At 39.6% G+C, this 13,968-nt stretch overlaps 1 protein-coding gene across 1 annotated transcript in view; it reads left to right on the top strand.

Annotated features, from left to right (window-relative positions):
• Positions 1–13,968, top strand: part of AUTS2 (activator of transcription and developmental regulator AUTS2) — a 1,316,048-nt gene that overhangs the window by 554,697 nt on the left and 747,383 nt on the right. The window contains exon 3 of the mRNA XM_064296083.1: positions 5,185–5,286. Within this exon, the coding sequence (XP_064152153.1) occupies positions 5,185–5,286 (102 nt within the window). The remainder of the gene's footprint in view (positions 1–5,184; positions 5,287–13,968) is intronic.

The raw sequence follows: 13,968 nt of genomic DNA, 5'->3' as shown, positions 1-13,968 counted from the left end.
CTAACAACAACAATGTCCTTTTGTATTGTTTTCTTCCCTACTGAGTATCAGGCTGCTAAAGTCTACCACCTTCTGTTGTCTTCTCTTGTTATTTAACATATATTTTTATTTTATATATTCATATATAAAGGTTTATAGCCTAGCTCTGATATAAAGGACAAAAGTATGAAAGTTATCACTATAAAATGGGTGTCTTTGACATATGACTTCATCTAGCCATTTAGTTCTAATTTTTCTTTTTTTCCATCTTGTTTTAAAATTTAGGAATATTCAGAAGTAATAAGTAGTTGATGTCTTCCTAATCTATCTGTCTATCCACCCACCCCCCATCCATCCATCCATCCATCTGTCCATCCGTTCATCCGTCCACCCGTCCATCCATCCATCCATCCCAACACAAACTACGTGTGCCTGCTGTTTTTTTAAAGACATACTTGGCCTTATGCTTTTGCTTTCTTCTTGTTTCCCTGTTTTCATTCTATTTCTCTATTGATTGTAATTTGAATCCTTTTAAGGCAAGTATTTTTAATATTTAAATTTTACTGATGGTTAGCTTCGTGATTATCAAATACTTCCATAAAACTCTAGCTTTCGAAGAAGGAGCCCTGGTGGCACAGTCTGTAAGTGCTCGGTTGCCAACCAGAAGGTCTGCGGTTTGAGCCCCCAGCCGCTTCTCAGGAGAAAGACGTGTCAGTCTGCTTCTGCCTTGGAGAACCCCACGGGGCAGTTCTGCTCTGTCCTGGAGGGTCGCCATGGGTTGGAATCAACTCGACAGCAATGGGTAACTATTGCAAACATTAACAGGATGATGAATTCTTGATTCTATGATCCTGGCCCTGTCCTACTTTGTTAACGTTTGGCTTTTGGACAGGAATTATTATTGGAGCCCTGCTTAAGAGCTACGGGTGCTAACCTATAGGGTCTCTATGAGTCAGAATCGACTTGATAGCAATAGGATTTTTTGTTTCTGTTGTTAAATTTACATTTAAAAATTCAATATGTTTTACGATGCTTAAAAAAAGTAATAGCGTTTTCTTTTCAACTGTGTAATTTTATTTGTTGTGGTAGTTATTTCCTGATAGCTTATTTGATGTGTGAGGTTTTTTTCATTAGATTCTTTAGTCTTTTTCATGAGTCTCTCGTCTGGAATACCTTTTAAAGCCTAAGAAATGAAATAGTGCAAATGTCACCCGGTCTATGTAACTTTCTCCTGTTTTAGAAATGAAAATTTGAGGACATTTTTATTTTGGAAACACAACAGTGACGACAACAGTATTTTTATGAGATTTAAGCTCTGGTCCTTTGATGGTAGTGAAGCCTACAGGTATATTATAAAATTTCACTGGAAAAAGGAGGTGTTGAGCTTACTGACACATGTTTAAACTTGGTAACAGAGGTCGTTTAGATGCCTACAGAAGCTCAGCAGTCTGCAGTGGGATATCTGCTGCCTTCAGGAACCAGAACTGTGGAAGGAGATTTTTTAGCACGCCTTCTGCATTGCACTGCATAACTCACGTCATTACTCTCCAGTTCCAGGTAGACTGCTTTCTCCACACACGTGGTCCTTCTCAGAGTTTTGTGTGAGGGGTTCATGACACCTGCTGGGCAGCCAGCGTCGTGTTGGAACTGCCCACGCTGGAGCTGAGAAGAAGGGCATGGCCTGGCTTACAGGTGACTGGCAGATGGGCACGGGACGGCTCCACCTTCTCTCAGCCCAGGGCAGTGATAAAACTGTGGATCGTTCTTTTCCTAATTAGCCACTAATTGCCGTTAACTCTGTGATGGGATCAGAGTTTCAGGGTTTGGAGGATGTGTTTTTGACAAAGAAATCTAAGGAAAACAAACTGGCTTATTTTATGAAATACAATCATCTTGTTGATAGAATTACTGCCGCTCGTGCCAGACCTAGCTGCCTTTCATTTTGTCTGTTGTAATTCTGGTGCCTAAACTATTTAATATCGAATGGGAAAAAACTTCCGGAATTAGAGAGTGGGTTATAGTTATTTTTAAATAAAGGAGGCTTTTTGATATCTACAGGCTGGCTGTAAGAAATCTCTTTACATCAGTTGAAGCAACAGCTTTCTTATAACAGAGCCTCTGTGGATGTTTGGACAGATCAGTGTAAGCAGATCAACTTTTCTTAGGTCTCTAAGTGTTTAAGCCAGCACCTGGCCTTGGTAATGTCTCCTGGTTGTAGGTAACAGCTGGAGGTTTCAGGTAAAGGATTACAACTTGTGAGTGAGTTATGCTATCCCACATGCTCCGTTGGGTGTGTCTGGAAATGCCAGTTTGAGAATGTATTCATGGGATTAGGAAGGAACACTTCTTTGCCTGAAATCTTGTGGTGTAGCTTTAGTGCTTAGTGTAGTCAGTCCATTTCTTTGAAATATTGAGCTGTCTGACAGCTTAAAATCCTAAGTTTCCTTTAAACCTGAGCCCGGCTTTGGAGGAGAAAGGGGTGGCGTGGGGTGGATTTCGTGGAAGGCTTTCTGAAGAGTGTTCACTGAAGTGCTTTTCTGGCCCAGCATGGGGAAGGTTAGCCAGCGGCTTCCTGCCTGCCCGTCTTGGGTTTTGCATTCCCTGTGTGCCTGGAGCCTGGGTGGACATCAGTCAGATCGTTTTCCTGAGGGCCACGGAGCCTCCTGCTGGGCCTCGTTCAATTCACCGTTCTCCTTTCATAAAGAAGCGCGGGCAAGGCCAAGTTCATTGGTTTTGTTAAGGCACTTGTACACTAGGGAAAGCCTCGACGTCTTACACCGTTAATTCCCAGCTAGGTGTGTATTTCTCAGCTGAGGTGATCAAACATCGCCTAACCAGATTTCCCTGTTTTGTCAATACAGTCAGGTACCAGCAGTATACTGCAGGATCATCATTTCCACATTAAACTTGAAAATCTAAATGAACACTAGCAGTTACACATGAGGAGAGCAGGAGGCAATAAAGACGTGGGTTTAGCCCTAGGTCTTTGGCCTGGTTCTGAGCAAATCCTTTGCTCTGGGTGTTTCTCCGTCCCTAAATCGGAGGTAGCTTTACCTGCCCCCCTTCACCTCAGAGAGCCAGTGGGTAAGAGCCGTAACGGTGCTCATGAATTAGAGCGCCCGTTTCATGTACAGATTTTATTGTCAGTGTAGCTGTGTCTAACAATTGGCCTTTTTAGTCTTGAAAATATATCATAATTATCAAAGGTTTTTAATAAAGAAGAATGATATGGTAGCTACACTTCGAAGGTGTAGTAAAAAAAAAAAAATGATAATAAAGAATGAATGAGCTCTTCAAAGTCCATAGTGGAGGAAATGAGACCTGAGCTTTAAAAGAATCATGAACTCAGAAGTACAGAGATGGCCAGGGCAGCACTGAAGACAGGAAAGCCAAGGCGGGATTGCATACTATGTTCGGAAACTGAGAGACGGGGACGTTCATTTTAGGTTACATCCCCCTTTATTATAAGTATGAAAGTGAAAACTTGAAGAGAGTGACAATATCCTGAACTTTTATTCCATAGTAATAATAAAAGGCTCATGGAGCTTGCATGTGAATTAGCTTAGAATTAGCAGGTTTAGCATCAACGCAGGAGTAAACCAAGTACTTGAGGGCTCCGGAGGATACAGAGTGAAATTAGCATCAATTTTCAGGTCTCCATTAGAGAAGACTTCCTGGAGAAAGAGATTTGAGAAGGAAGTGATAAAAGTGGATTTGTGGAGAAGCTGAAAGCAAAACAGATGCTCTGTTGTGGGGCTACCAGGGTAGCTGATGGCATGGCCAGAAGTGGGGTCTGAACCGCAGTCCTTGGTGGCACACTGCAGGTCCAAGGATGTTGCTCACACTCACTCTCCATTTCCTTTGCTCACGTCTCCCCCCTTGGCGCCAGAGCCACTGGAGGCTGAAGGTTTGCTACCCATCCGCCACCTGTTCTGCTCTCTGAAGCTGCCACTGCTCAGAAGATTGGGGCTTGTGTTTTGTTCGAGACATTCTGTGTTCTGATCTGTGCTCCCGTCTCATGTGTCTTCCTCTTTCCTCCCGAAAGGAGCGCTCTGTTTCACATAAGACCCCTTCTGATCCTTTCCTGCCATGTTGCTCTCTCTCCTACCGTGTTGCTCTCCCTGCCTTTGCTTTCTGCCTTCCCCACACGGGGAGTGTCGTCCCTCATCTTCTCAGCCATATGAGGTCAGCCAGCTTGGAAAATCTAAGGCTTCAGAAATCACTTTGTGTCTCGGTACCACCGGCTCTCTTTTTGTTTCCATTTAGCATTATTTCCTTGTGTTGTTAGTTCTGCTTGGCTTGCACTGTCTTCCTCTTGCTGGATGGGGAACATCATGAAAGGTCTGTCTTGTAACATTCTACATCTCAGTGGTGGTTCTGTGGGTGATTGCTGATGACATCATAGACCAATAATTGTCCTCATGCGAGTGACTCGTCTTATATGGGCAGATGGTTCTCAACTCTGTGTTTGTTGTTTTCGGTGGAAAATCAGAGCTGGTTAAATGTGTAGAAACCACTAGAATGTAAGTTTCAGAAGATCAGAGACTTTATTTGCTTAGCACTTAATTCCCGGCACTTAGTAGCTGGCACAAATTAGACACTTAATACATGTTTGTTGAATGAGTGCTGACTTAACTCACTGAAGCTGTAGGACTTAATCTGGCACTTTTACGTATCTGGCAGGAGACCTCTGGAATGTTGTCTCAAAAGACAAGCTCATTAAGTGTCTTCCCATTGGTTGAAAGATAACATCACAGTGAGTTATCATTTTCTCCCAGGAGAAGAAACCTTGTTTTTTGTTCCGTTTGGTTTTTTTTTTTTGTTCCCTCAGTAGAGGAGCAGAAGAAATCATAGTTGGTGTAATCGGGCTTTAATTTATCTAATGTTCATAGTCCTTTTTGTTTTAATTGTTGAAAAAGAACCACAATGGAATTGAAGGAAAAACCCTTGGGAAAATTGCTTTCCTAGAGCCATGGACCTTGGTTAGACTTTGAGTTGTTACCTTACGGCTCACTCGCTCTTTTCCCTACATCGCCGCTGTGTTTTGCTTTATCCCACCCTCATGGTTTTGTCTTGGCGGTTTGCCTTGTGCTATTTAGAAACGGCGAAGAACGCTAACGGTCAGAACTGTAAACGATTTGCCCTTGGCCAGTTGTGGGAAGAGGCTGCTGACCTTCTCCTTTCTGCTCTTCTCTTTTCCTGTAGCTCAAGCCGGGGCAGAACAGCTGCAGAGACAGTGACAGTGAGAGCGCCAGCGGAGAATCCAAGGGCTGCCACCGGAGCAGCTCTCGGGAGAGGCTCAGTGATGTAAGTTAAAACATAAATAAGTCAAACACAGCCGCCAGACCACACATCCGTCTGATCAGGCCTGAACTCCCAATGCCACCATCCCTTCAGATTTCTTTGCACATCCAGGCACTGCAGCTCCCCTTTCTTGGTCCACAGCTGTTTGAGCCTGCATTATTGTGACATTCTACTTTCCAGTTTGACCTCAAATGTGTTGTAACAAATTACAGGGTAGGTGAGATTATTTGTCACCTGAGAAACAACAGATTACAAAGAGAAGCGATGATACTTTTCATGTCAGTGTTACAAATGAGAGAAGAGCTCAAGGCAGTGCTACAGCGGAGAAATGACCTTATGTAACTATGGACTTTTTGTAATTTCTCCTCCTGTGAAATTGCTAACAATCTCCTCTGTCATTTTATGACTATTAGAAGGGATAACTAACCAACCACCTACTTACAGAGAGAAGGAATTAAATTTCCTGACTGATTAACGGGAGGAAAACATTGTGAGACCCACCGTACCTACTTGAGATATCTGTCAGCTCTAAAACTGGCTCTGAGCCTTTTCCAGCCTCCCACTCACCAACAGGACACATTTCCCTCCACCTTCCAAGAGCTACCTGGCCCTCTTTGGACCTTTTTGGCCTTCTTCCCTTATGTGTCATATATCAGGATTCTTGACCCATGTTTGCCCCTGAGAGCAACAGTTGGAACTCTCTTATAAAATGGATCAAGCAGAGAGAACTTTTTTATTATTGACACCAACAACGTAATGTTAACAGATTTTCTGAGACAGTACTGTGAAAGAAAGATAGCAGTTCAGAGTCTCTGAGGGTCAAGAAGATGCAGAGTGACTGTGTATGATGAAGAGCCAAAGCTTTCACCTCTTATCTCCCTTTTCTTATGCTTTAAAGAGATGGCCATCATTATGGTATACAAGATGACTCATTGAGCTAGAGGAAGAAAATACTAGTATTTATTTTTTGTCTGAAGAAAAGAAATTAAGCTTTACTAATATAGGCATAATATAACAAAAGGTTGGTGGTTCCAGTGTACCTAGAGGCTCCTCAGAAGAAAGTCCCAGCAGTCTGCTTCCAAAAACTCAGCCACTGGAAATCTTACGGAGCACAGTGTTACTCTGACCCACACGGGGTCACCATGACTCGCCATCAACTCAATGGCAACCAGTTTAATATACAATTTAATAAACAGAAGAGGTAATGTATATAATTGATAAGCATACTTATTTTACGAGTGTGTGCTCAAAATTTTTTTACTGAGAGGTGCTCAGAAGCATAAAGGTTTGGAGACCTCTGCAGCGTACTGAGTCATTCCATAGTAACAGTCTGCCATCTCCCTCTCCACCAGCCAAGGTGAACAACCATAAGACATACCTACCCTCTTTTAATTCTCCGGATAGTTTGTGAGGTGTAGGGTGAGATTTGAAGCATAGGATATTGAGTTCTTACAGGAATTAAATGGAATAAACAAAGTATTATTTCCATAGTATTCTTATTATCTTAATTGTAGATAACTGACTTCCCTTCTTATTTGGTATGAAACCAATTACATAAATAAAGAGTACTAACTCAGTGTTTTGCTGTGAGTATGAATATGTCTGTGTGTAAGTATGTTTATGTATTCATGTGTTTCATTAATTTTCTAATGGAGCTATAATTTATAATCTTAAAACTGTAACAAATTTTCTTACCTAAGTTGTTAAAGACATTAATGTTTAAATGTTCTTCTGAAGTTTTGTTATGCTTTTAATAGAAGACCTCATTGACTCTAGCTTTATGGAAATTGTTGTAGGGTTAGTTAATCATATTTTCATTATAAAGTAGAGAAATGAAAGCCGTGTCAGGTCACAGTTTTGTACAGTCAATGAGATCTTTTGACTGGTTTCTCTGAACTCACTTGCCATTTCATCAAAAGAAATTGGCATTTAATGAGATGCTCCAAGCATTTGGTAAGGTTTTAACCATACTTGATTGTCAAAAATTCCAGCCACTTATTTCAGTCACATGTGTAAATCTGAGGTTCCCCAGACTTAGCTGAGGCTCTGTGGCAATCCAAAATCTGTTTGATAAGTCAGGCCGGAAAATAATTCTTTTAAATACCAGAGCAATACCTACCAACACGGTATTTTAAAGAATAAAAATGGTCCCCCCTTGTTTCTTGAAAGGGAATTAGTAACTAATTATTTTAAATGATTCTCAGATGGTGAGGAGATTGAGTCAAAGACCACTACTGGTTATTTTTTCAGATGTTTTTAATGATTCATTTTCCTCCTCATTATGGGTCGTCGTTTCCTGCTTTTTTGCAGACTGACAATTTTGTATTGGATGTCAGACATGATGAATTTTACCTTGTTTGGCTCTGAATATTTTTGGTTCTGGTGAATAATCTTGAGCTTTGTTGTATGGTGTAGTTAAGATACTTGGACACACTTGGATCCTTTCTAGGTTTGCTTTTAAGCTTTCTTTGGGTGGGACCAGAGCAGCCTTTGTTGTTAGGTGCCATTGGGTCCATTTCAACATAAAGGAAAAAAAAAAAAAAAAAAAAAATCCTCACAACTGGACCAATAAGTAACACCATGATAAATGGAGAAAATACTAAAGTTATCAAGGATTTCATTTTACTTGGATCCACAATCAATGCCCATGGAAGCAGCTATCAAGAAATCAAGCGAGGTGTTGCATTGGGCACATCTGCTGCAAAAGACCTCTTTAAAGTGTTAAAAAGCAAAGATGTCACTTTGAGGACTAAGGTGTGCCTGACCCAAGCCATGGTATTTTCAGTTGCTCATATGCATGCAAAAGCTAGACAATGAATAAGGGAAGACTGGAGAAGAATTGATGCATTTGAATTATAAAAAAACCCAGTGTTGGCAGATAGTATTGAATGTACCATGGACTGCCAGAAGAAGGAACAAATCTCTCTTGGAAGAAGTACAGCCAGAATGCTTCTTAGAAGCAAGGATGGCAAGACTTCATCTCACATACTTTGGACATGTTATCAGGAGGGACCAGTCCCTGGAGGTGGACATCATGCTTGGTAAACTAGAGGGTCAGTGAGAAAGAGGAAGACCCTTGATGAGACAGATTGACACAATACCTGCAACATTTGGCTCAAACATAGCAACAGGTATGAGGATGGCACGGGAGTGAGTCCCATTTCATTCTGTTTTACACAGGGTCAGTAAGAGTTGGAACTGACTGGATATCACATGACAACAAGAGAAGCCTTTAGTGGAGGGCTAATTTTTTCTCCAGTACTGAATACTCTTCCTAATGCCTGATATATTAAAAGGTTTTTCCATTCTGGCTGGTGGGAGTGCGAATTATTCTCTGCCCAGTGTGAGCTTTGGGGATTATCCTCCTTGCTCCTTTCAAGTGGTTGTTTGCCTTGCCTAGAGTAGTTTTCTCACACAAGTGCTGATTAGAACTGAGCTTAAGACTACAGGGGAACCTGCTGCTGCTTCCAGAATTCCTTCTCTGTTCAGCTGTCTATTCTTCTGTCCTCTGATCTGTCCTTCTAGATGCCTTGGCCTCCCCTGATTCTTAACTCTGTCTTCCCAATTCAGAGAGACCACTGGACTCCGCCTGGGTTATCCCATTCATGCTGTGGCCTGAAAACTGCCCAGACAGTAAACTCGGGCAGTTGGAAGAGTCGTCGTATTTGCTTCCATTCTCTCAAGGATCACTGCCTGCACTGCCTGTTGTCCAGTTTTTAAAATTCCTTGTTTCATGTACTTTATTGGGTTTTTTAATTGTTTATGGCAGGAGAGTAAATTTGGTTCCTTAGGAGTCCATCACGCCTGTTCCTGTTTCTTCACCTGAGATAAAAATTTTCAGTAGTCTTCCACCCACCTCAGTGGTATTTTTAAAAGCTTTGGCAGCTAAGACTTAGTGTCAGGTGAGACTAATCAAGATACTGCATGATTCCACCTTTAATTTTTTTTTTTAAATCGGACAGGCAAAAAGAGTAAGAAAAAAACACTTGCAGAGTAGATGGAGGATTTGACTCATGAGTAAAGCTTGAAAGAACCAAATGTCCTTGACTTTTCAAAATTGTGTATTCCCAAACCGTATTGTTAGGCTGGAATAATTGGCCACAAGGACGTTCATTCAGATTGTCCACATCAAGGAGACAGAACAACTTCTTTAGATTAATCACTAAGGAAAAAGTTAAGGAGTAATTGAATATGTGAATATTCGTGATGAATTCTTCAAGGCGGATAATATTGCTTCTGACTTCTACAGAATTTTGTAACAGAGAAAGTTGTGAAAACTTACGGGCTAAACTTAAACACTTAAGCGAGTAAATCAGACAAAGCCTCAAATTATACATCCTCATGGGCATTGGTTACAGACAAACTACATTTTAGTAGCAGGTTTGCTATTTATTGTCTGTGTGATCTTGGCCAAGAAGCTTGATCTTTCTAAATTTTGGTTTCCTTGTCTATAAAATGAGGCTAATTTCACCTACCTTTGAAAGATTACTCAGTAGTATGCATTTGAATCACTTAACATGGTTTATACAACATTCTCAGTGCTCAGAAAATAATTATCCTTTTAAGGTAACCACAAAGGAGACAAACAATCCTACACATCAAAATAAAATACAAGAAAAACATAAAAACTGAGCAAAACAAAATCAACAATAATGAAAAAGAGGAAAAGACAATACATAAACAAAAACTACTCAGCACAAAAAATTGAGTGGAAAAAAGAAATTGTCAACAACACACACACAAAAGGCATCAAAATGACAGCACTAAACACACCTATCCATAATTACGCTGAATGTAAACGGACAAAACACACCAATAAAGAGACAGAGAGTGGCAGAATGGATTAAAAAACATGATCCATCTATATGCTGCCTACAAGAGACACACCTTAGACTTAAAGACACAAACTAAAACTCAAAGGATGGAAAAAAAATAAGCGAAAAACAAAGAGTAGGAGTGGCAATGTTAATTTCTGACAAAATGGACTTTAAAGTTAAGTCCACCAGAAAGTATAAGGAAGGGCACTATATAATTATTAAAGGGACAGTATACCAGGAAGATATAACCATATTAAGTATTTACGCACACAGCGACAGGGCTTCAAGATATATAAAAGAAACTCTTAACAGCACTGAAAAGTGAGATAGACAGCTCCACAATAATAGTAGGAGACTTCAACATACCACTTTCGGTGAAGGACAGAACATTCAAAAAGAAGCTCAGTAAAGACATGGAAGATCTAAATGCCACAGTAAACCAACTTGACCTCATAGACATACAAAGAACACTCCACCCAACAGCAGCCAAGTATACTTTTTTTTCCAACGCCATGGAACATTCTCTAGAATAGACCACATATTACGTCATAAAGCAAGGCTTAACAGAATCCAAAACATAGAAATATTACAGAGCATCTTCCCTGACCATAAAGCCATAAAAGTAGAAATCGTTAACAGAAAAAGCAGGGAAAAGAAATCAAACACTTGGAACCTGAACAACACTCTGCTCAATGACTGGGTTATAGAAGAAATAAAGAATGGAATAAAGAAATTCATAGAATCCAATGAGAATGAAAACACTTCCTATCAGAACCTTTGGGACACGCTAAAGCAGTGCTCAGAGATCAATTTATATCAATAAATGCACACATCCAAAAACAAGAAAGGGTCAAAATCAAAAAATTATCCCTACAACTTCAACAAATAGAGCAACAAAAGAAACCCTCAAGAGCCAGAAGAAAGCAAATAATAAAAATTGGAGCAGAATTAAATGAAATAGAGAACAGAAAAACAATTGAAAGAGTTAACAAGACCAAAAGCTGGTTCTTTGAAAAAATTAACAAAATTGATAAACCATTGGCCAAACTGATAAAAGAAAAACAGTAGAGGAAGCAAATAACACAAATTAGAAATGAGACGGGCGGTATTAAAACAGACCCGACTGAAATTAAAGGAATTCATATCAGATTACTATGAAAAATTGTACTATAACAAATTTGAAAACCTAGAAGAAATGGATGAATTTCTGGAAACACACTACCTACCTAAACTAACACAGGGGTAGAACAACTAAGTAAACCCACAACAAAAGAAGAGATTGAAAAAGTAATTTAAAAACTAACAACAACAACAACAACAAAAAACCCTGGCCGTGATGGCTTCAGTGGAGAATTTTACCAAACTTTGAAATAACTGCTAAAGGTATTTCAAAGCATAGAAAAGGGAGGAATACTACTAAACTCATTCTATGAAGCCAGCATATCCCTGATGCTAAAACCAGGTAAAGATTCCACAAAAAAAGAAAATTACAGACCTGTATCCCTCATGAACTTAGATGCAAAAATCCTCAACAAAATTCTAGCCAATAGAATTCAACAACTTATCAAAAAAAAAGTTCACCATGACCAAGTGTAATTCATACCAGGTATTCAGGGATGGTTCAATATTAGAAAAGCAATCAATGTAATCCATCACTTAAATAAAACAAAAGATAAGAACCACATGATCTTATCAATTGATGCAGAAAAGGCATTTGACAAAGTCCAACACCCATTCATGATAAAAACTCTCAGCAGAATAGGAATAGAAGGAGAATTCCTCAGCATAATAAAGGGCATTTATACAAAGCTAACAGCCCTAAATGGAGAGAGTCTAAAAGCATTCCCCTTGAGAATGGGAACCGCTTTATCACCACTCTTACTCAACATTGTGCTAGAGGGCCTAGCCAGAGCAATTCAGCTAGAAAAATTAATAAAGGGCATCCAAATTGGTAAGGAAGAAATAAAAAGTATCTCTATTTGCAGATAACATGATCTTACGCACAGAAAACCCTAAGGGATCCTTAAGAAAAAGTACTGAAACTAACGGAAGAGTTCAGCCAAGTATCGGGATACAAGATAAACATACAAAAATCAGTTGGATTCTTTTGCATCAACAGAGAACGTCAAAGAGGAAATCACCAAATCCATAGCATTTGCCATAGCCCCCAAGAGGATAAAATACTTAGGAATAAATCTAACCAGAGATGTAAAAGACCTATGCAAATAAAACTACAAGACACTACTGCAAGAAACCAAAGGAGACCGACATAAGTGGAAAAACATACCTTGCTCATGGATAGGAAGACTCAACACTGTAAAAAATGTCTGTTCTACTCAAGGCGATCTACAGATACAATGAAATTCCGATCCAAATTCCAGTGACATTTTTTTATGAGGTGGAGAAACAAGTCACTGACTTCATAGGGAAGGGAAAGAGGCCCCGGATAAGTAAAGTATTACTGAAAATGAAGAACAAAGTGGGAGGCCTCATACTACCTTTTTTTAGAACATATTATACCGCCACAGTAGTCAAAACAGCCTTGTACTGGTACAATAACAGATACATAGACCAATGGAACAGAATTGAGAATCCAGATATAAATCCATCCACATATGAGCAGCAGATACTTGATAAAGTTCCAAAGTCCATTAAATGGGGAAAAGACAGTCTCTTGAACAAATGGTGCTGGTATAACTGGATATACATCGGCAAAAAAATGAAACAAGACCCATACCTCACACCATGTACAAAAACGAATTCAAAATGCATCAAAGACTGAAATAGAAAATCTTAAAACGGTAAATATCATGGGACAAAAAATAGGGACGACAATAGGAGCCTTTACTACATGGCATAAATAGTATAGAAAACATTACTAACAATGCACAAACACTAGAGGAGAAACTAGGTAACTGGGAACTCCTAAAAATCAAACACCTATGTTCATCCCAAGACTTCACGAAAAGAGTGAAAAGATTACCAACACACTGGGAAATAAGAGAGACTGTTGAAGTTTGAGGTAAATACATACTCTGAAATATTTCTGCCTTTGTTTTTTCTTTTCCTTCTGCCAGCCTCAGTATCACTTCCTCTAGCAATTCCTTCCCAACACCTGTAGAAGTAAGTGCCTTTAGGCTTTATTCAAATGGATACATGGATGTGACTCTGGTTTCTCTCTGAGAGAGCTTTGGATTAGATTTCTAGTTATGAGAAGATAGAAAAATATCTAACACATTTTAAGTGTTCCAGACTTTCACAGAATTGGAACATTTCAGAAAACAGTCAAAAGGAATTGAATTCTAGTAAGTCTTGTGCTAAACAGTTCTCTAATCTTATTGGTCTGTAGCTGTTTAGTCCATTTATTGTGATCACAGTTGGGATATTTCTCTGCTTCCTTTTGGGTCACTTCTCCCACTCTGAATTTCCCCAGGTTTTAGCTTTTTATTGATTTGGTTTTCTATCCCATCATGTCGTCATCCATCCATCTGTCCTTTTCTCCCTTCTTCTCTCCAAATCCTTGCTGAGGTATATTACTGTGTGCTGGGTCCCCCTAGCTACCTTTGAAGAAGAAATAGACACGAGAACTTCCATCATTGAGCTTCTGTGTTGTTTTATTTAAGATGAAAATCTAATCCAGACCTGGGAGAGACTCTTGATATTTTGTTTCTCCTTTTTTCTGCTTTTTATCAGAGGCTGATTTTTCTTTTTCTTGACAGCTTGCCTGCGCCTGTTCTCTATTCCTGTACTATATATCTGTCTTCCTGGATATGTCAGTGTTTCAGTTGGTCACAAATGTTTATCAAATACCTTTCACGTGTCAGGTATAGTTCTGGGCACTTGAGATTGAGTGGTAAACAAGATGAAG

Source organism: Loxodonta africana, chromosome 12 (genome assembly GCF_030014295.1).
Source record: "Loxodonta africana isolate mLoxAfr1 chromosome 12, mLoxAfr1.hap2, whole genome shotgun sequence".
Classification (NCBI taxonomy): Eukaryota; Metazoa; Chordata; class Mammalia; order Proboscidea; family Elephantidae; genus Loxodonta; species Loxodonta africana.
This window is presented reverse-complemented; position numbering and strand designations above follow the sequence as displayed.